The 22,697-nt window shown below is 40.7% G+C and overlaps 1 protein-coding gene across 1 annotated transcript in view; it reads right to left on the reverse strand.

Moving 5' to 3' along the window:
- Positions 1–2,381: 2,381 nt before the first annotated feature.
- Positions 2,382–22,697, reverse strand: part of adamts3 (ADAM metallopeptidase with thrombospondin type 1 motif, 3) — a 69,632-nt gene continuing 49,316 nt past the window's right edge. The window contains exons 16-22 of the mRNA XM_076270387.1: positions 18,322–18,402; positions 16,782–16,945; positions 14,460–14,616; positions 14,013–14,145; positions 10,698–10,905; positions 8,897–9,014; positions 2,382–5,733 (exon numbers count right to left, since the gene is read on the reverse strand). Of these exons, the coding sequence (XP_076126502.1) occupies positions 5,204–5,733; positions 8,897–9,014; positions 10,698–10,905; positions 14,013–14,145; positions 14,460–14,616; positions 16,782–16,945; positions 18,322–18,402 (1,391 nt within the window). The 3' untranslated portion in view covers positions 2,382–5,203. The remainder of the gene's footprint in view (positions 5,734–8,896; positions 9,015–10,697; positions 10,906–14,012; positions 14,146–14,459; positions 14,617–16,781; positions 16,946–18,321; positions 18,403–22,697) is intronic.

A 22,697-nucleotide genomic window follows, 5' to 3' on the forward strand; every position in this document is an offset into this window, starting at 1 on the left:
GGATGGAGCAGTTTTCTTCGGCACAGGTATGATGGTGGCAGCTTTGAAACAAGATGGGACGATGGCTTGCTTCAGGGAAGTGTTAAAGATGTCTGTGAAGACATCCTTAAGCTCCCCTGCGCAGTCCTTCAGCGCACGACCAGGGATGTTGTCTGGACCTGTTGCCTTACGGGTGTTGATAGCAGCAAGTGTCCTCTTCACGCTGTCGGCAGAGAGGCACAGGGGCTGCTCATGTAGAGGGGGATGGGTCTTCTGTGGGCAGGTGCTGTTTTGTGCTTCAAAGCGAGCAAAGAAGCGGTTCAGGTTGTTGAGCAGAGGGATGTTGCTCTCGCAGCTCTGTGGCGCGGGCTTGTAGTCCGTGAGGGCCTGAATGCCCTGCCATAGGCTTTGTGCGTTCCTGCTGTCTTTGAAGTGGGTGGTTATCTTGTGAGTGTATTCCTTTTTTGCTTTTTAATCTCTGCGATCTTCAGAGTTAGGCCACATGTTTTCATCAACATCGCATCTGATATTATCAAAGGCGATGCACCTGGGATAAAAACCGTTTGGTAGCAGAAGCAGAGGTTTTTATGTTTGCCATTGTGGGATGTTGTGTGTTAACATTTGTAAATACTACTAAAACAATCCATAGTTTTGTTGGGAGGTATAGCTTGTTTGTTAAGAAAATGTAAGCATTGTGGAAATGTGTTCACTGACTGCATATTGGGTGAAAACGACATGAAATGTGTGAATGGTATGGCCACAAAAGACAGATGCTGTGCTAATTGTGTTTAGAGTTTTGAAAATGTGTCAACTGGTTAGACAAACGCTTGTTAGCGACTGAAAAAAACTGAAAAAAACACTGTATGCCAAAATCAGATTAAAGTAGAACAATTATGTCACAAAACAAGAGAACATATCTGTAGGATCACTGCTGTACTCGTACACTCATGACTGTATGGCAACTCACACCTCAAACACCATCATTAAGTTTGCTGATGACACCACCATAATCGGCTGTATCACGAGTGAAGACACACCAATAAAACCACTTGACTATTTGAACTTGAATCAGACCAAATAAGAGCCCAAATTAGAATGTTACCTGTCACTAATCCTGTCCAAAGTCTGAACAGCCAAGAGAGGGGTATTTTGTTTTACTATTCTCAGACATAATCCTGAATTGTAACTCCTTAAAAAGACACAAATTGGCTAACTTATGAGAAGGTGAGACTGCTCTGTTGGCGGCAAAATACCATGCTGCCTACCATAACACAAGGGCCCACAACTCACAATGCCTGACTTGGTGTTTGTATTTAATTTCTTGTACAAATATGTGTGTGTGTGTGTGTGTGTGTGTGTGTGTGTGTGTGTGTGTGTGTGAAAGTGTGAATGTGTATAGACATAACTTTTCAAGTTACTGTTCATCAATGGTTTCCTGTATTTAAATGTTATTTTCACAAGTTAAATACTACATGTATGTGTGTGTGTGTGTGCGTGTGTGAATGTGCATTCAATTGAGAGAGAGAGATACACATTTTATAATGATAACAGGTAGAAAAAGATGGCTTGAGGAGTAACACACTCTGCAACCCAGCATGAAACAAAGTTAGGTTTAGTATATTAGGTATAGTATATTAAAATATAATTTGACTATATACCTCTGGCCTCGTGGCTACGGCCGAACAACACCCGTGGGAATATCCATGACCAATCCCACTCTCACTCGTGCTATATTGCTTAAATATACCACAGCGAGACACAACATTAGGTTTAGTATATTAGGCATAGTATATTAAAATATATACCACAGCGAGACACAACATGGCGAGACACAACATTAGGTTTAGTATATTAGGTATAGTATATTAAAATATATACCACAGCGAGACACAGCATTAGGTTTAGTATATTAGGTATAGTATATTAAAATATATACCACAGCGAGACACAGCATTAGGTTTAGTATATTAGGTATAGTATATTAAAATATATACCACAGCGAGACACAACATTAGGTTTAGTATATTAGGTATAGTATATTAAAATATATACCACAGCGAGACACAGCATTAGGTTTAGTATATTAGGTATAGTATATTAAAATATATACCACAGCGAGAAACAACATTAGGTTTAGTATATTAGGTATAGTATATTCAAATATATACATACCACAGCGAGACACAACATTAGGTTTAGTATATTAGGTATAGTATATTAAAATATATACCACAGCGAGACACAACATTAGGTTTAGTATATTAGGTATAGTATATTAAAGTATATACCACAGCGAGAAACAACATTAGGTTTAGTATATTAGGTATAGTATATTAAAATATATACCACAGCGAGAAACAACATTAGGTTTAGTATATTCTTTATTGCTATGTGCTCCCCATTACAACAAACAGCATCAGTAGTGTACACTTCAATTCAATCTAAAAAAAAGTACAAAAAAAAACTGCAAGCAATTAGAAATGACAATTACTCTAGTCAGAGCATTAATACTTAAACACAACGGATAGTACAGGGATACATACAGCACAATACATATCCTATACAGCATATCTGTCTGAGGCTCAGGGATTGTCAATGTAACACCTAAAATACTAGCATCCTCTTGAACTTTGAAAGCTTTGCATAATATTAGCAGCAATTCATTGTAGGCAGCAAGTCAACAACATGTATGTAAAATGAGAATAGAACAACAATTTGTAATGCAGGCACTGTGTATCATCAACACTGTTACATATGTACTGTATATCACCTAAGCACACCATCTATATACTCTATTTTGCATTTTTACTCCTTTAGACTTGCCTGTTGCTGGGGTTATCTTTTTATAATGCTGAAATTTGGGTTCAAAGGGGACACATAGTCTACCTTCTACTTGACAGGATATCTCTGTCTGTGTTTCTGACACACCATCATTTTTTCCTATTTTTAAATAGCTGTGAGACAGCAGCCTTGTTGGGGTCCTATCAGTGATAATACCCACTGATTTGCAGCTCTGCAGGGAGACTAAGACTACTAAAACAACTGGTGAAACAGCTTTCTCAGGTGATCAAATCTCAAGTACTGAGTATGTGTCCTGTGTATAACTAAGCTCTAAAACTGCTTAAATGCTTCTAAAATATATCAACAATAACAACAACAAAAAAATGCAATCATAACTACATCGTATCATTACTCTCTGGCTTGAACCACATCCAATTTAAATGAAGAGTAGACATTCAGGAGAAATATAAATGTTGTCTGTATAGGCTCTTCACAAACCTTTTTTTTTGTGTGCTTTTGGCAGATGCTGTCATACATTGAACAGAATAGGAACTTCAACCCTCAATAAATACTTAAAGTTCTCTATGTACAAGAGCTATACAGTCGCACTCTTGGAGTGTGCACGGCTGAACGGTAACTTCCATTGAAATAGAAAAACAAAATGGTTTTCTTGTTATTGCAGTCAGATGCATTGTGGTTGTGATATAACCCTTGTTAATAATAATAAATATCCTTCTTAGCCTTATTCAAAAGGAATACAAAACCAGCATGATGGTCAGTGAATCATGTTAAACATTCACGTCTTTTGTTAAGTCCATCTTTTGTATTTGTTTCACGGAATGATCTAATATACTCATGTGCCAACCTGAATGTTTTACGGTTCAAGTGTGACATTGACTGAGCACTTGATACAACTGGAAATACGTTTCTTTAAAAAAAACTAAAAAAAAATCAATACAGTACACCAGTAGAGGGGAATGGGGAGAGTTGAGAGGCTGTGGTAACAGCTGATTAGTGTATCGGCTAGATGCTAAATGAGAGACAAAACAATATGATATAATCCAGGCATTTCTACAGTTCACACCAACAGAACATCAAATTGAATACTGTGGAGCTTAGGATACCGAGTGGAAGTCTGTGGTGCTCATTCAAGATCTCTGCAGATGCTTATAGCCTGTTGGCTACCTATTAGAACTGTGTGTGTAGAGTGTATAGAAAACTAATGAAACTCTAGACACATCAATGACTTGTGCCAAACACATCCACATATACTTTTCCACATGTGTATGTGTGTGTGTGTGTTATTATATGTGCGTGTGTGTGTGTGTGTGTGTGTGTGTGTGTGTGCACATGCGTGTGTGTGTTTTATTTAACACTGTGGGGCTTAGGTGTTCTGAATGAACTGAGGTACACATCATTCAAGAGGTACTCTCTGCAGCTCAATTAAGATCTGACTTCAGGAATGACCTAGCCTAGAAATCTAGACGCGCCCCTAGCGGCAGCAAATTACATTTGCTGCCAGGGCTAGTCTAGCAACTCTCCGTTGGCTTGTGAGCTCCAGAAATCGAAACTTAATCAGGACATTGAAATCGTGTATAGAGTCGTTTGGTGGGCTTAACATAATGATTGATGGCAGAGTTGCAACGGTTTGGCTTGAATTCCCTGCTACTTGAAAACAAATATCCTATTGCGTCCTATTGCGTGCAGAGGGAATTTGAAAGACATCTGATTATCCCGCCCCTCGGACTGAGCACTGCGAACGGTGATTGCCCAGACCCTACATTTTAATGTGGGTCTGGCTCGCCATGCTAGGAATGACCAATACCATGACAGATTTAGTTGAAAATGTGTTTGCAAAAAATGTCTGCATAGAGAGCTGTTTTACATATGTATAAAAAGCACCAAATACGTGACTGCTTTTAGTATAAAATCCTCAGCTTAGTTTTTTTTTCTTTAAAATAATACTGAAATTTTACATATATAGTATTTACAGGAAATGTTTATAAATATCTAAATCTGTCAATAACATAGGTGAGCGCCAGTAAACACAAAAGTAACGTAAGTCTCATATTCTAAGCAACCAGAGCCATTTTCCTACTGAGTAAGTGAAGCCGATGTGCAAGCCCAAGATGACCAAGCAATTGGTAAACGGACACTCCAGATTTTTTTTGCCACGCCTGTCTCATGTTGCAGAGAAAATGACTCATGTTTAGACCATTACTGCGAGGGGGGTTTAGTTTGGGGCACTGCGTGTGTATGGGATTGGGGTCTATGATCTGAAAGTGAACCAGCACTTTTTTCTCTCTCTCTCTCTCTCTCTCTCTCTCTCTCTCTCTCCTACTCTCGATCAATCCTAATCTCTTGCGAGGGCCTTGTGCAGTTAAAAACAAATGCTGTACATCTACTCAAAAGAAAGAGTTCAGGAGAGGCTGGCCACCCAGCTTCACCGCTGCACTTCGCTGAACGCCGGGAGCCGCCGAATGTCCGTGCTGGGGCTGTCCGACCTCCTGGCGTTGCCGTTGCCACCGCCGCCGCCTCGCTTCCCGGCGCCGTGCGTGTTGGGCGGGGCGGCCTGGCTCTTGCTGGTGTGAGGTGCCGTCTGCCGGGTGGCCTTGCTGCCCTCGGAGCCTCCGCCTCCGCCTCTTCGCTGCGGTGGGGGCGTCGGGCCCGTTCTCGGGGAGGAGCGTCCGCCCGCGTTGGTCCCCCTGGAGGAGGTGGAAGAGGTCTGACGCGGCGGAGGACCGGGGAGACCGGCGAGGCCCGCGAGGCTCCCGTTGGCCGACAGCGTCTCCAGGAGCTGGGAGGCCGAGCCGAAGCGCACCTCTTCCTCCCCCTCGGACAGCAGTGGCGCCAGCGTGCCGCTCCGCTTGCTGCAGGACTCGCAACACAGCTTGTTGTAGCCGGGGATGGAGCAGTAGCGGGCCAGGACCTCCATCTGGCAGAAGATGGACTTATCCCCGGCACACAGCTCATCTGCACACAGGAACACAGGAAGACTCTCAGCTGGTCTCGCTCTCGTTAACAGAGACAGACACATCATATTATGTTTAGTAACAGCTGGTGGGAACAGCAGGGATTACTGGCCAAAATGACCGTTGCAGGGTTGATAGTACAGTATAGTCGAGGTTGGAGCATATGGGGTGTAGGATGTTTGCCAAATAAAAATGAATCAATTGGTGTCAGCCTGGAAAATGTCAGTTATCTGCACATTCCATTTCATGTGGCTAAAAATAAGGCTAAAAATCATTTCTGTAACATCTCATGCCCTGCGGGACCAGTTGGGTGAAAATATTAGTGTTAGTCACACTAACCTCACTCTCACTCTTCCTCATGCTGAAACATGAACATACATAATTGTCATCATTCCTTGGTTCTGTTCATGGTAGTGATGTGACTCCAACACAGAAATTTCCTTTGATGCTAAATTAATCACTGTTGCCAGCTGATTGTTTAACTATTTTTGTCATTGTGTAGATAAGTACACTGACTGACACTGAGCTCCTACAGACATGGTGTGACAAATCCACATCGGGGATACAAAACCATATAGTATGAAAGGACAGCCATGTACCTGGCCTTCTAATAATGCATGTTTGAGAGTGCATTTAATTGATAAGGCAACTTGGGTGTTGGGTATTCTTTATGGATAATATGCACTATAATGATAGTACTAACTAAAAAATATTTTTCTTCCAGTCAGTTTATCCAGGAGCAACATATCCACACCGATAAAACAAACAAGACAAAAAAATCACATCACTCTACTGTATGTTATTTTGACATTGCATGGTTATCCAGTATAAATAATAACTTTCTCTTTGTCTAACTCTGCTGAACGAGATCTGTGTTTGTGGACAACTAATGTGGACAAACCCAATCTAAACATAACTGTTTTTGTCTGTGTACACAGGTGGTGGAGATAAACAAAAGCGTCTCTAGTGAAATAAAAAAAACAGCTTTGAGAGAAACAAAGGCCTTCCTGTGGCTCCTGATCCAATTAAATGACATGCTGCCTACAGAGGCCATCATGGTGCCCGCTTTTCTCCACTAACGCTTTTCTCCACTTTTCTACCATCCCACACTACATGATGGGTCACAGTGGCCTCTTAATTAATTTTCATCGTAATAACTTTATTCCTTTAATGCCATTAGGCTTATGCACTATTTGTTCCCTGGCAGGGCCCCTGGGGTCTTTAAATTTTGCTGATGAAAAACAGACGCACATGAAGCACTCTCCGGAGAGTGGTTGATCACTCCACTCGCCCCCCAAAAATAAATAAATATATACATAAAAAACATTTAATTCTTCTCTCAGCTGGAGGGGCTAAAATTGATTTATTTACTGTGCATTATTGTGTCCACAAAGAACAAATGGTATGTGTGAGAGGTAGGGGTGAGAGTGCGCCCTATATTTCCCATCAATACAACTCTAAATGGAAGGGTCAGAGGGAGGGTCTGCAGGACAGAAGTTGTACTTCAGATGCTTTTATTCCTCAAGTTCAAGCACACAAAGGGCTTCAGGCAAAAAGGATTCCATTCAATGTAATCTAGTGAAGCTAGTGTGGGGTAGAGGCTAAGCACTCCAATGGATACTTAACTGTAATAGCTTTCACAGCAGCAAGGTAAGGGAAGTAAGGGCATGCTTGTCTTAACACAATACCATGCAACAATGTGCCACTATGCTTTTATCGGGATTGGCTTGGAAAGAAAGCCTGACGAAACGTTATCCATTAAATTTAATTATACATTTGGAGCCAGAGTGTGCGACATCTTCTTATGTTTTAGGTTTCTCACCACAGGTCATAGTGTTTCTTTTGGCATGTATGTACACATGCTTTTATCACATGCAACTATCATCTTCAAATTAATTTCGATGGGAAGGCAGATAAACACCCATGTTGATCCCAGCATGTTCCCAATAGCCATTCAGAATAAAACAGTATACAGTTCTGTGTTCTAGGTAGGAACACATGGCAATAGGGCTCTGAGAGGTGTTTACAAGGCAGCTAGCTCGCTATTTTACACAAAACTCCATAGTGCTGCTTTAAGGAGAGCGTCTTTTAGGGATAGAAAATCAAAGTCAGATGACAGACCAGTTTAATATCTAAAGTCAGTGGTTGAGCAACTAAAATCAAAGAGCAGGATAAAAGGAAAGCATAGCCCTGATGTGTTAAAAAAGACAGTTTAGAGTGTTTTGGAGAGTGCTCTAACTGATATGGCAACTTGGCAGTGAGGTATCTTTATGCATCACATGCAAAAAAAGAGGTATAAGGAAGATATTTCTCGGTAGAAAAAAATTCTAACTTCCTAACTGCACTGTTAATGTTGCACATTTAAAGAATTATGTAAAGTAAAATAAATATGATATCATAAAAGTTTGATGCACCAATTGAGTCATAGGGCTTAGATTAATTATTTAAGCTATTTCAACTTGTACTGTTGGGGAAAAAATATGAAATAATGGAGCAACCAAAATCTCACATCTTCATGCAACTCTGAGAATGGGTATAAAGAACAGCCTCCAGAAAGAAATGTAAAACATTCTGGACCACTTTTAAAAACAGCATGACAAAGACATTTTGAGACTTTGAAGCACAAGGAGGACAAAGTAAAACAGTCCAAGTTCTGCCCAAGACATAACGCCATAACAACTAAGAGCCAGGTTTGAAAGCGCCCTAAAAACCATGTGTACAAACTTTGTGTTGCATTTTGCCTTTGAAGTGTTCTATACAGTATACAGTGTATCCTGACTAGACTGGCCAAGACCAGAGCTGCATGTCTAAGTGGAGTAAAGCTGAACAAAAGAGTTCCGTTTCAGATACCACTGTCTACAAATACACCATTCGGACACATCTCCAAATGCTTTAAATAGTTACACCAGAATGCAGGGGTTTCCCTGCTACAGGCTGTGCGTTGGGAGGGAGGTTTTCTAAATTGACATGTTGTACAGCCATTGTTCAGTACTAGCTGGCTACCATTGTACCTTTTTACAGGAGTTGGTAAATGGAAAATCAAAAGCTTTGAGTTGCAGAGAAAGACAATCACACAAATAGGAGCATCTACAGGTTGGACAATTGAGTGTCTTATGATGTCCTGGTGATTGTGATGTTTACGTGTGGCTGTTTGTACGACGCACCTTGACAGGGCCCTGGTCTGCACGTCCGAATCGTCTCAGGCCTCTCCCCACCGCACTGGTCACCGATGCGACACGTCACCAGTCGCCGTGATACCCCTTCCCCACAGGTCACTGAACACTGCAGGGGAAAAGACACATACAGGGTGACTTAAGATTCATACAAACAACACAAGACCACAACAACAACAAGGGCGACATTAGCATGACATAGGTGGTGTCCACAGGGCAAGTAGAACTGTTGAAACCTGAATGCCCCTCCCCCAGCCTCATTATAATGACAAACATGTTGCATCTCACTACGGCAACTGTTTTTAGGGAACGTAGATCATTAAGGCACCTAAAATATACACTAAGACCGGTGTGATTTCACACATTTCTCCAAAACATTGATACACTGGCTAAGGCTACACCAGCAGGTCATTAAAAAGGAAGAACCTGTGAACCAAGGTACTAATTAGGCCTAAACAACAAACACACCAGCTGTTGTTAGCTGCACACTGACTGAAAAACACATCAGCGTTGAAGGATTCTGATATTCTCCTACTATCTTCAGCATATTTATTGTCCTTGCTCGTTATAAATCCCCTCCATACTTTAATGTCAGTGCTCATCAGAATGAAAAGTAGGCAAACCTACTCACATAAACGTGTATCAGTCTAGGCACATACTGTACACAAGCAGCCAAAAGGCCTTTTAAATCCTAATGTAAAAAAGAGATGGAGATTGTCAGGATATGAAAAAGATAATACACAAAACAACAGAAGTGTTCAGGATAAACAATAAATGAAACCAAAATCTGTGAAGACTTACTGCAACCAAAACAACCAACTGCCAAGAATAGAATATAATCAAATTGTCAACTGTGCACTTGAATAATTAAATCTCAGAACAGCTGATGCTTACAAAAGTGAATATACTGTGTGTAATGTGCCGCAGTGACAGCTCAATTATTATGAAGTAGGCCTAGTTATTACACAGAAACAGATGCACACCATGCTCTCAACATATTATAATAACTTGTCTCATTGCGACAACTCCATAAGTTTCAGCAAGCGCTACAAACCCTGATGGGTTCATCAAATACCAACCAATCCATACATCTGCACTCAGGGGTCCATTCCAATAGTGACCAACTTATTTTATTCAGGCTTCTGTCAAAATCTTTTGAATTTGTGCAAACACAGCCACTAATCAGGTGCTGGCTGGTGGAAGCAGGGACATATGAATGAATATCAAGCCGGACTACCGCACACACTGTATTTACTGACATTTTTATTGATAGCGAACAACACGTTTAGACTGCATGCATCATCAGGTCTGCTCCACACACCACAAACCCATGAATCAGTGACTCCTTACCAGATCGAGAGCATGTTTTCAGCATCAGTCAGCCCCAAATCCTGAGCCGGTGAATTGGATTGAATAAGCAGTATATTTTCTCTACAGTTAAAGTTAAAGTTGAATATCTGTTGCGTTTTAGCTAACGTACCGCTAACGATTAACGCTTCAGCGTGGACAGTGTCTTCATCACAGTTTGACTCTGATGAAGACGCTGTCCGTATTGAAACGTTAGTCACCAGCACCATTAAAGCTCAGTTCAACTATTTGTGTGCTCTGGTCCTTTTGTTGGTTCAGTCTTTTGAAGTGGCCCAAGGCTTACTATTAAAGTTACAGTGGACTGATATTTAGCAGACACTTTTATCCAAAGTGACACAGACTATCAACAGCGGCAATCGAACCCGGGTCGACCAATTGTCAGTCAGTGACGTTACTGCCGCTGCTCCCCCTCCAGTGGGTTTACCTCGGACCAGGGTCCTGTCCTCCACGGGGCCACACAGGGCACTCTGTTGCAGGGCCTGCGGCTCTCCGGCTTCTCCCCGCTGCAGTACTTGCTGTGGACGGAGCGGTTGGTGCCCTCATGGAGGAACTGCACGCAGCGGACCGTGCGGATCTGGTAGCCCAGGCTGCCGCAGGTTTTGGTGCAGTGCTCCCAGTCCTCCGCAATCCATCTGCAGGAAGAAAAAAAGAGAAAGAAAAGGAAAAAAAAAGGATAATGAAGATTAAAGGCCAGAGCTCTGGGCTGCAGACAGAATACAGAATACTGGATTACTGAATCACAGGGTCAGTCCCTGCCCTGTCACTGCAAGCGCCTCATGCTTATCCATAGTACATTCATGTGGATCCTATTTTTAGTATCTTTTACTGTTCATTTTTCTGTTTTATCATCCTGTTTATGTTGTTGTGTGTGGTGTCTTAAGCTACTGGGACCTTGAATTTTCCCTTGGGGATCAATAAAGTATCTATCTATCTATCAAATATAAGAATATACTGTACATCTCATCAAGGGACTTTTAAAATGCGGGGAATATTTTTCTGTGCTGTTCCAATTACCAGTGACCCAAAGGCAGAATGGAACAGAAGGCAGATTAATAGACCTGCATTCTTCTCTTTGTAGAGCTCTATTGTTAGTCTGAATCTGTTCACATAGCCAAAAAATAATGTCGGCCATTGCCATTCAACAAGGAGGCGTATTCCTCACCACTGATGCTTTCCCTGCTTTCTATTTGCTTTTATCTGTTGAGAAAAAAAAATACAGATAAAAAAATTACAGGATTTTCACCCCTCTCAAAGCTTAATTTATCTTGTGGGAGCCCCGAAGTGCCGAGCTGAACAGGCATTCAGTCTATTTAGAAACGATCTGAAGAGCAGAGCAACGAGAACTCTAGACTGAGCCAGGACGTGAGCTGAACAACAGCAATATGTTATAGAGTACACACTGGACACAGTTGTGTGGTTAAGAGACCTGAGTTATTCCTCACGGTCGCACACAGGGTAAACCTACTGTACTGTAAAAGTAATGTTTTATTCCTATCATGAAACATTGCACTGTGACAGCGCTCCTGTAGAAAGCTCAGCACTGTTCGTCATGCAGGGTGAATAATTGTTTAAATCAACCAACACATGGTGGGCCTCCAGGGATTATTATTTTGTGTGTGTGTGTGTGTGTGTGTGGCCACAGTAGGTGTGTGCCTGCAATTGCAAGTACAATTACAGTACATCGATCACAGCAGGATGCTTAGCTGTGAAACATTCCGAGCATGACAGATGGTTCTGAGGCTTCCCATTGGCTCACACCATTTCCACAGACATCTTTCCAAGGAAAAATGATTTGTAACATGGGTTTTTTCTTTATGGTGAGGCGGCTCACGGGTCATTCATGGTTCATTCGCTTTCAGGTACTTCCTTTTAAAAACACCATACGTATGCCATGACAGTCCATTTAAGAGTTCAACCAGTTCCACCTGATGTGGTTAGCACCATCATGTAGCAGATTCTTTGATACAGTTAAGAACAAAATTATTCACACCCCTGGCAAATATTGATTTAATATTGACCTGGTGACCTTCTCAAAGTAAATGTTAACACTAAAACATCAGACAGTCTGCCGAGAGACCTGTCTAAATAGGCAGCATTGGACCATTAAACCACACCATGATCCAAAACATACAGCCAAACAAGGCAAGAAATGTTTAACAGAGAGCAATATCAACATTTTAGAGTGGTCCAGCCAGAGTCCAGACCTTAATCCGTCAAAAAAATGAGCACTATCACTATCACTATGAGCGCTAGATATAAAGGTGTTTCCATTGATTATTTAAAAAGGGTATGAATCATTTTGGATATGCCATTTTACATACAAATATTGAAAAAGATGAGAAGGCTTCTTTTTTGATTCAATGTTTCTACCACAGTGTCTTACAACCTTTAGCCATGTGGCAGTGTCATTTTTAGTCAGACCAAACATATTGATCAAGAGAAAATCAACATTAAATCAATATTTGCCAGGGTTATGAATAATTTTGTTCTTAACTCATTGAGTGCCAAAAACGTAATATTACGTTTTTCCTTCCCATGCGTTGAGTGCCAAAAACGTAATATTAAGTTTTTAGCTTTTTTTTTAAATTACGAAACTAGACACTCTAACACACCTTATATGTGATTTTGGGAACTCTGTGATGAATGGAAATGAAATATATGACGATCGAAAACTCATGAAAACGCACAATCTGAACATTTTATCTGGACATTTTATCATAACTCGGTTGCCGCTTTGGGTCGAATCAGTGACGCATGCACGTCAGGTCAAAACCAGGCAATTTTCGTGGGTCTATCACTAGGTGGCAGTCTCGCCAGGTCTCGCTGATCACTTCCCGGAAAGTTTACAGGGAACACTTCATATTTCATGAAAGACGATACTGTATATCTCCATTTCTAGAAAAAAACAGCGATTTTGATGAAAACTAGCCACTGTTTAGCTTGGGATTTCTCAGGAACAGAGGCGTGTAGAAATACATGGTTTGCACCCACTGAGAGCTTAAAGTCTCACCTTTCAAACGAGCCATTGTATGTGTTCATAGCTATAACACAGAATATGCTGTGGCTGTACAAAAATCATCAACAATGGTCTAGATTGCTGGCACTCTAGGACAAAGCTTCCGAAAACAGCTTGGCATTCAATGAGTTAACTGTCCATGAAAATGTTTCATAGTATCCAGCCACAACACTGGTTACACTCACTGTGGCGCCTTTTGGGGTGTTAAAAACATAAAAAAGTGAAAAGTTCACACTGAGGGACACAGGCATGCTCACACTCACACAAACAGAGAAAAAGTGAGAACATCAAAACCACAAATTAGTGAATGTGGATTATGCATGGGATGTTTTCTAAGAGAACGTTGCCCGCTAGCCCAATGTTCTATTATCACCTCTGAGAAAATGGACGTGCTGTGAGACTAATCCCCAATGACTCATCCACCCAGCAGAGAAGAGTTCTGTGAGTCGAAACACTAATAAGAGTCTAAGCGCACACATCGTTAAGGCAAGTGCTTTTTCATGTGGTGGAAAAAGTGCAGTTAATCTGTTCAGCCGCACATTGGAAAGTCATACATTTCCACATCTATGGCTCTACCTTTCTATTGACCTTTGAGGAAAGAGAGTAAATGAGAGAGAGAGAAAGAGCAAAGGGACAGAGAGAAAACTAGTGTTATACTGTAACAATTAAAGTGAAATAAAGGTATTGTTTGTGATATGTATTCAAAAGAGAGCCTGTACTCACTGAGGCTGTGTGCAGTCTTGAAGGTTGCACATCCTCCTGATTGGCTTGGGCTTCTTGCTGACATCACAGTAGCTGCGGTGAACCATCTTGTTATCGCCTTTTTTCCGGCAGCCATATTTGGTATATTGGAAACCTGAAACGTGCACACAAATGAAGCATTTTTTTTTTTTTTGTGTGATGTCTTTGATACAGCATGCACATCAACAGCTAAATGGCCAACTTTTTGGATTTGAACTCTTCATCTGAATGAACAGCTAGGTGACCAACTGTTGGATGATAAAATAAAGTTTTCATCTAAATGAACAGCTATGGTCAACAGTTGGATGGTCTAATGAACTTTTCATTTGAATGAACAGCTAAATGGCCAACTGTTGGACGATCTAACGTCTTCCTCCGAGGGAAAACTTAGATGGCCAGCTAGATGGAAGTGAACGAAAAGTAGCACACCTCCTGCACAGGGGCGCGAGCACTGGGACCAGCTCTTTAGGGCCCACTCGTATGTGTCCTCCTGAATGACGTTGTTGTTGTTGACTGGCACCGAGTCCTCATGGATAATGTATTTGTACATCAGTGTAGATCGGGTCTCATTGTCCTTAGGGATAATCTAACAAAAATAAGATAACAAAACCACAGCCTTTAATCAAGGAAATATATTCATGCACAATGGATGAAATATATATACATCATTAAACCGGTTGTCGTTCGTAAAGTGAGCAGCGAAACTGAAAAACTGTTAACCATTAAGTGCTGACAGTCAACTACATGCATACTAGATGAAAAAGTTAAGATTAATAGAGAATTCCAGTCATATTTTTATAAGAATGTTGTGCTGATGTCACACTTAAACTGTACTTCAGGTTCAAAGGGTCTTTACAAATTAAGTTCAGACAATTAAAACAAATCAATTGTCTTTATTCCCCTCAGACAATTATATTGCACCCATTGCATTAAGTCAGTGATCCATGGAGGTCTATATTTACTGTAAATTGAAAGGTGTCCACTGAGGCATAGATTGACTTAAGTTTATTAGCAAACTGACAAGTGAGTGTCTGTGAGAGTGGATATCAAAGTGTACAGCTCTCTGAGCCACCATAACGAATTTTCAATGTGTCATTGCTAACTGATGATCAATATGTGTCATGGCTCAACACTATGTTTGTGCAGTTAAAATGTAATACGGTAATGTAATATATAATATGGAGTGTGAAACATTTACTTTTTCTTTAACCTAATTACACAAAACACTTCATTCAGTTCACAGAAAAATGTCTCACTGCTGTTCAAAACAACAATAGTTTTCTTCCAGTAAACAACTAGCATTTAAAAACAGCATTTAAAAACAACTAGCAGTGGACATAGCAGTGTACTCAAATTGTACAAAGACATTTCTTTAAAGCAGTGCATAATTTAGTCTGAATGTCTTTTCCTCCATAATACTTGAGCAGGTCAATTAAGGTTGTGTGTTTTTACTCCATTTACTTCAACCTATTTTACCACCTTCCAGTCCAACGCCCGCGCTACACCGGGTCCGAGTGTAATAATAGTTTTAGAAAACTAGAAGGTCTAATGTTTTTTTTTAACGTAACTCTATCACGTCTGGTGTAGCCAGTTCCATTGATTATAGTGGAAGCTAAATATTGCAGCAAACACTGTGCTTCAGTTGTGTGCCCAGGGTAGCCTCTCCTGTGCTTATTTGGCCCCTACGTGAGCGTTAATCCCCTTTCATTTCATGCCTCAAGTGTAATCCAGTCAAAGCTAAGTGTTGAAGGCCAAATGAAACATAAAAAAACATCCATTTATATGTTTATAGTGAATATTGTATTATAGCACATGTTGTATAACAATCCAGATGTAAATTAGGCTGCTTAGAGTAGTGCTGTACAGTATATTTTGCCATGTGTCAGTGTCATGACTTGCATTTAGTCTTCCCAAATCTTTCATTTGTGGTTTCATTTTTATTTGTCATTTCCAAACAAGCAGTGGTAATGTCACAGTATGTCACAGAGCAGAAGGCACCTGGACATTGCAGTTCTCCTTTTAGTGCCCACACGCCCACATACTCTGGTACTTCAATTGACTATAATTTATTCAAGTTGCAACAATGATAAAAATTGACTATTTCTATGAAATGAAGAAAAACACTATACTAAACAGGATATATGCACGTGTCCCCTTGTGTTAATGTGTCTTCGTCATAACAAAGAAGACTATGTTAAATAGTCTTCTTTCATCATTCAGTTGAATCTAGCATATGGAGCACACCTTGAAATGCAAGACCATCTCAAACTGTAAAACCTCACAGTCAACCTCCATCCAGGGTTTGTCTTCCATTTTTTTTCCTGCAGCCATTTGTTTTCTGTGTCTTTGCTTCATTTTATGTCTGAAATCATCTGTCAGCTTTTCACAGAAGAGTCAAATGTCTTAATGACTTTTTTCTACCTACTCTTCTACCAGTTTCCAGTGTTATGATTATGGTGGCTTGAGATATCGTGGGGCAGAGAGAACAAATGTGTACCTATGACCATTCTGACAAGATTGAAGTAGATATATGAAATCTATCAGTCAGGTTCCTCTGATCGTTGGCATGATATGTTCTGCACAATACATACAGTAAGGCTTTACTTTCCAGTGATATCCTTACGAAAAAAGAAAAAAAAAACTAAATGGTACAGTAGGTGTTGACGGGTGTTGGTTAGCAACTCTTTCTTTTGGAACAGTGGTACAATGCCCTCCTCACCCCTCTTCAAAGCCTAATTGAAAAGTTGTTACCAGGACGACCACAGCATCGTGCAGAGGTCCCTCAGTGTGCAGCGTCTCCACGTCCTCCTCGATGAGGTAGTTCCATTCCACGCCGAGATCAATGAACGTCCGTGATCTTGCCTCCTCGCCTTTACCGTTGAGGATGTAATGCCCTGTGGCTTGGTTCTTGATGGCTGTAAGCAATCATGTTAGGGACCTTCATTTTATGAAGATTCAAGATGATAGTTTTAAAATTATGATTATTATTTTCTATGTATGGGAAAAGCATTAACTCTGTGGCCTACAGCTCAGAGTAGTATTTTATTGCCAAAGTTGTACAGAATCTAAGTGATGATGAAAGGGGGACTATCATTATGTCAAAGAACAAGGGCATTTTGACATATGCCATGTCCCCAGACTATGATGAATGGCGACGGATGTGTGTGTGTGTGTGTGTGTGTGTGTGTGTGTGTGTGTGTGTGTGTGTGTGTGTGTGTGTGTGTGTGTGTGTGTGTGTGTGTGTGTGTGTGTGTGTGTGTGTGTGTGTGCATGTGCATGTGTATGTGTGCACTCGCGGAGTGCATGGCAGCGACCGGTTGAACATTTGACTGTATGCCGCTGGCAGTTGCCAGTTCAAATGTGTCAGCATGTCAAGCACATCACCATGACCGGCCATAACCTCGTCTCCAGTCATGGCGAGACATGATAATGAATGCATGGTGCCTACCCTCTACAGAACTCTACAGAATTACACTAACAGTGACAGCAACAGGGAAGCAGAACAAGACACATCACATATGTATCCAGAGCAAAACTGTGCAAGTGTTTACTAGTTAAGTTCACATTAAATATTCCCAACAGACCTGGTATGGTCTCTCACATGTGACATGTTTATTCGGTCACCAATGATCCTGTGGCTAGAATTGGATCATGATTACCATCTTAATTAACATCTTTACATGAGCCTCCCACTCTCAATCAGCTATACAATTGGAGAGGCTATTTTCAGCATGGCATTTACACTGTGTATTGCCAGGGTGAGAGATGAATGGAGACTGTAATTAATATTGTATTGTGTAAATAACTCTATAAAGGCCCCTAAAAATGTACTTACATTTAGGGATATGGAAGTAGAGAATAGGTAAAAGCTTAATAGGTTCTTTATAAATTTATTGCTATTTCAAATATGTCTGTGATGGGGATGTCAGACCATACTTTTGGCATGGGCAGATATTGACTTTTGAAATGTTGCTATGTTGATTTGGGTGTTCAATCAACCAATGTTCCACCAGTACAAGATGCTAATCCACAGTAACACGTAAAAAACCCTTACAAGCATGAAAACTCAAGAACAATTATATAACGCCTTCTCTTCCATTCATGCCTATTTGCTTTTTTTTCATTATAAACATTTTCAATATAGCCTACTGCTATGACTGAACACTCAAAGCAGTCCATGAGTATTCATGGAAATGCAAATGCATAGCTGTCACAGGAAGCACAATTAACAATGTAATGTCCAGAGTGTATGCATGAGCAATGGCTGCCCTCACAGTGCATTGTCACTTACCAAGAATTTGAGGGGAGGCCTCATGTTCTTGAATGACCACATGTCTAGCCCCAGGAGGGATGAGAAACATCTTAAGGTAGCCTTTATTTGCACATGTGTGTGGTGGCAGTAGAAGCAGAAAGGGTTTGGGAGAGATAACAGAAGCAGTTAGTGAGCAGGAACATGTATGTCTTTTTTGTTTGCTTTGCAGACGTGGACATCCTCCTCTAATTGAAAGGCTTTACGCTTTGCTCTAATTAACAACAAGCTCAGGAGATGAAAAGGGAGGGTTCTATGTTATCGGCTCCTCAAAACCAGCGCCACACAAGCCTACAGGAGGAGAGAAATTCAGGTGAAAAACAACTTGATAGGTTTGCCAGCGTCTTGAAATCACTCAAGGCTCCATCAAAGTGAACGTGAGTTGCGGTGAATTTACATTCAACTTCAAATTCAACACAAGCGTGTGTGAATTTATGTTGCGTTTCGCCAAATGATTAAACACAAGAAATTGTCTTTGGAGTGATTAAAAGCAGGTTGGCAGAACCCTCAGAGTATTAAAAAAAACACAGAGCACTGCGGCAGAGTAATACTAGAGCTGCAAAGCTGCCTCCTTTCCGTCTACTTTGGATGTCCACGGGTCTGCAAACCCCATACAGACTCACCAAGCACATTCCTAGAATCCTCGGTCTCGTTCAGGAACACGTGCCGTGCTCCTTTCGGCAACGAGAAAGCTCCTCTCGTCTTCCCTTCAGATAGAGAAATGCCTTCATTATACTTTCCTATTTTGTAGTGCTCTCTTTTGACTGGCTTTGTAAGACAGAATTTTTTAGGCTGTCAATAGATTTGAAATGTGTCCTTTTCAAAATTCAGCATGTAGGGGTGGAGGTTTGGGGGTAGTCAATGTGTAAAAATGTCTGCCGGATAAAAGATGTCAGCTGTCAGTTTCAGTTGTGCTAAGGCTGGAGTCCTGCTGAGTAAATTTGGGCTGCTGTAAGCCTCAGCGCCCTGATGTGGGATAATTTCAGCCATTCTCTGAGACAGCCAGAGCTCTTTAATACATTTTCAGCTAAGGTCACACAGCATCGACTTTCACAGTCACTTGTGTGTCTGTGTGTGTGTGTATGCATATGAGTGTGTGTGTGTGTTTGTGTGTGTTTGTGTGTGTTTCAGAGAGAGAGAGAGAGATAGAGAATCCTCTATCTGTCACAATTTATCGACTTTCAAAGAAAACTACCAAGTAGTATTTGTGAGTAATGTAAGTGTCTTTGGATTCTAAGTATCAAGGATACTTTTGAACCTTGGTTGTGTGCATGCTTGAGTGAGATTGTCATACTCTAACAGTCAGTGAAAAAAAGAGCATTACAAAACAAGGGGAAAAGAGGAGAGATTAGAGAACACCGGATACTTGCATATTGCGTTCTCCAACAAAGGGATTTCTTTTTGGCATCTCTTGCTTAACTGTTTTCCTGTTAAGAGAGTGAGTGGTGAGGATTAACAAAACGGGACAGTTAGAGATGGAACTTGTTTTGTTTTCATGCCATGAGTCAGTCATTTACAAATGCACACACATACAAACACACACACACACACACACACACACACACATACAGAGAGAGAGAGAGAGAGAGAGAGAGAGAGACAGACAGACACTCACAATCTCTCATGACGGTGTTAATGAAATTCTGACAAATTGCCAAAAAAGAAATCACCTCACACTTTTGCGCATAAGAAAAAACATTCAAGATGACAGCACAAAAACATTCTGGGGGCATGAAAACAATCATATTGTCAGGACAGTGCAAACAAACAAACAAACACACAATAAACATCTTTCACTGAAGCATTGATCCTGCCATCTGTGTGTGTGTGCGCATTGCCCAAATCATTCTCCAATGATCACCGAGTCATAAGGGAGCCCAACTTGGCAAAAGAAGAAACTACAGTGCACAGGCCAACAGATGGGCATTCACAATCACTCCTAATTCTGTACCACAAAATAAGGCAATTAAATACATTTTATAAATAAATATATCCTGCTTTCAGAGGTCTGCTAATTAGAAGCGGACATCATTAACTCGTTGCGAATGTGACTCAGATAATTATTTCTTGGGCTGAGCGGAGGAGGAGAACTCATTTAGTCAGAGCATGACAGGGTAGTTAGCATCTGTGGTATGTTAAAGAAGGGAGAGCCAATGCGACAGCCTGAATGCATATATTAGTGCTTATGCTTAAATACATTTTAGGATAGGATAGGATAGAATAGGATAGTATTTATTGTCCCCTAGGGACAATTTGGTTCACAGCCAGTAGTCAGCACAATACATTCAATCAACATAAAATTAAGCAATAAGCCCTGAGAGGCCCTAGGTTACACTGATTTTACAACAGCTAAGGGGCGTTGTTAGGCACGACGCGCAAGCGGAGTTGTAAAATCAGTGTAACCTACGGACTTGAGTGGCTTATTGCTTTTCTAAAGCGGTATAAAATAAAGGCACAGCAACGAGATTTATCATTCTTCCGCCAAGAAATAAAATTATCATAATGGTTGCCAAGCAATGTTGACACGCAGCTACTCCCAACTTTTCTATCAAGTTATGGTAGCACAGTAATATAGAACAAAATGCGGTCAAGGTGTATGTTTATGCTGCATTTTACAAAAGCATCGAACGCGATTCAACCAATCACAATCAAGGACTGGAACTATCAGTTTTAGAACATAGGTATAAAATAAAGCCACAGCAACAACATTTATTTATAGATAATCATTCTTCCGCCAAAAAATAAAATTATCATAATGGTTGCCAAGCAATGTTGACACGCAGCTACTCCCAACTTTTCTATCAAGTTATGATAGCACAGTAATATAGAACAAAATGCGGTCTAGGTGTATGTTTATGCTGCATTTTACAAAAGCATCGAACGCGATTCAACCGATCACAATCAAGGACTGGAACTATCAGTTTTAGAACATGAGATAAGGTCCTTTTAGGTTCTGTATGTGTTCAAATTAAGAGGAGTGTGTTGAGAGTGGGCCACATACTGAACAATAAGGTTGAAAGGGGTATGACATTTTCATGGTTCCGAACACAATTATCATTATTATTATCTGTAACAATGAGCTTTGAAGGAATGCAAATAAAAGTTAATTTTTGGTTATGGTTTGGTTTTCTCATGTTTGGACCCCAGCTGGGGACGCCTGTTAGTGTGTTTTTTCAGGGGGTCAGATTAGGAACAGAGTGAGTCTGTAAGGGTGTTTGTACATCAGAGGATACCTAACAGACAGACAACACAGATGTTGTTCAGATGTTGTTTTTCCATCACAACATGGAATCACACATAAACCAACCACATCTGCCACCATTATATAACAGATCCACTGCTAAGAATCAGATTAAAATTGAGTTTTGATCGACTCTTTGTTATACTGCATCTGATTGTGTCAGCTTCAACCATCACTGGGAAGGCCAAGGTGGTGTAGTCTAGTTAGCTGCAGTGGATATACTGTAATGTAGTAGTTAATACCTTGCTTATTTTAAGTGGGTATACTGAGATGGTGATGCTTTTTAAGTGTGTATTCTGCGTAGTCCTGCGTATCACATAGACTACACCACTGATCAAGCCCCCATTGCACCCTGTTTACCCTGGTCACTAACTGGCACAACGGCACTATATATAGTCAGAATGCTCAATATAGAGCAGGTGGTAGGCTAATCAATGGTAACACGTTTGCCTTTCCTCCAGAGACTTTATAGATTATCTGTTGACTTTCCAGCTCAGTATATAAACTTGTTGTTCAGCAATTACTGAACCAAACCCAACCCCATAGCCTTAACCTTAAACATAACATTTAATTAACAGAGAGTCAAAGTATAGTTTGTTGATAATCTGAGCACCTGTAGATTCTGTCTAAAAGGGGGTTATCTAAGTAAAGTGTGACCGAATCATGTGTGGCACATTTAAATGTGATCAAACTGACCTCTATCAAAGACCACACAGGTCATGTTCCCTGCCTGGAAACTGAAGGAATGCCAATGGCTACTGAATCTTCCAATGGCTATCTTGCAGACAGAAGCATACAGGCAGTGGCCTCCTTCATAATTGAGAGGGATGTAAGTAAGGTCTCTCTTAAAAAGATGCTGTGTGAGTCATGTGAAAATAGTCAACACACATTCACAAAGGACTGAAAGGATAAAAGCATCACTCTGAGATATTCATGCTCATTTTGCTCCAAAAAGCTAAACAAGGCTGCAAGGAACAGCAAACATACATAGACCTCCAGCAATTTCTATTTGCCTATTTCAAGTGTCCTCCTGGCAATCCAGGTTGTTGTGAAAAACTGCCCACAGACACAGCCATTAATCAAAATCATCATCATAATAGCCATCCAATTATCCATT

The sequence above is a fragment of the Alosa pseudoharengus genome, unplaced genomic scaffold, assembly GCF_046254945.1.
Source record: "Alosa pseudoharengus isolate Yale_2024_CS ecotype anadromous, Long Island Sound unplaced genomic scaffold, YU_APseudo_1.1 YU_APseudo_1.1_scf_6, whole genome shotgun sequence".
Taxonomy (NCBI): Eukaryota; Metazoa; Chordata; class Actinopteri; order Clupeiformes; family Clupeidae; genus Alosa; species Alosa pseudoharengus.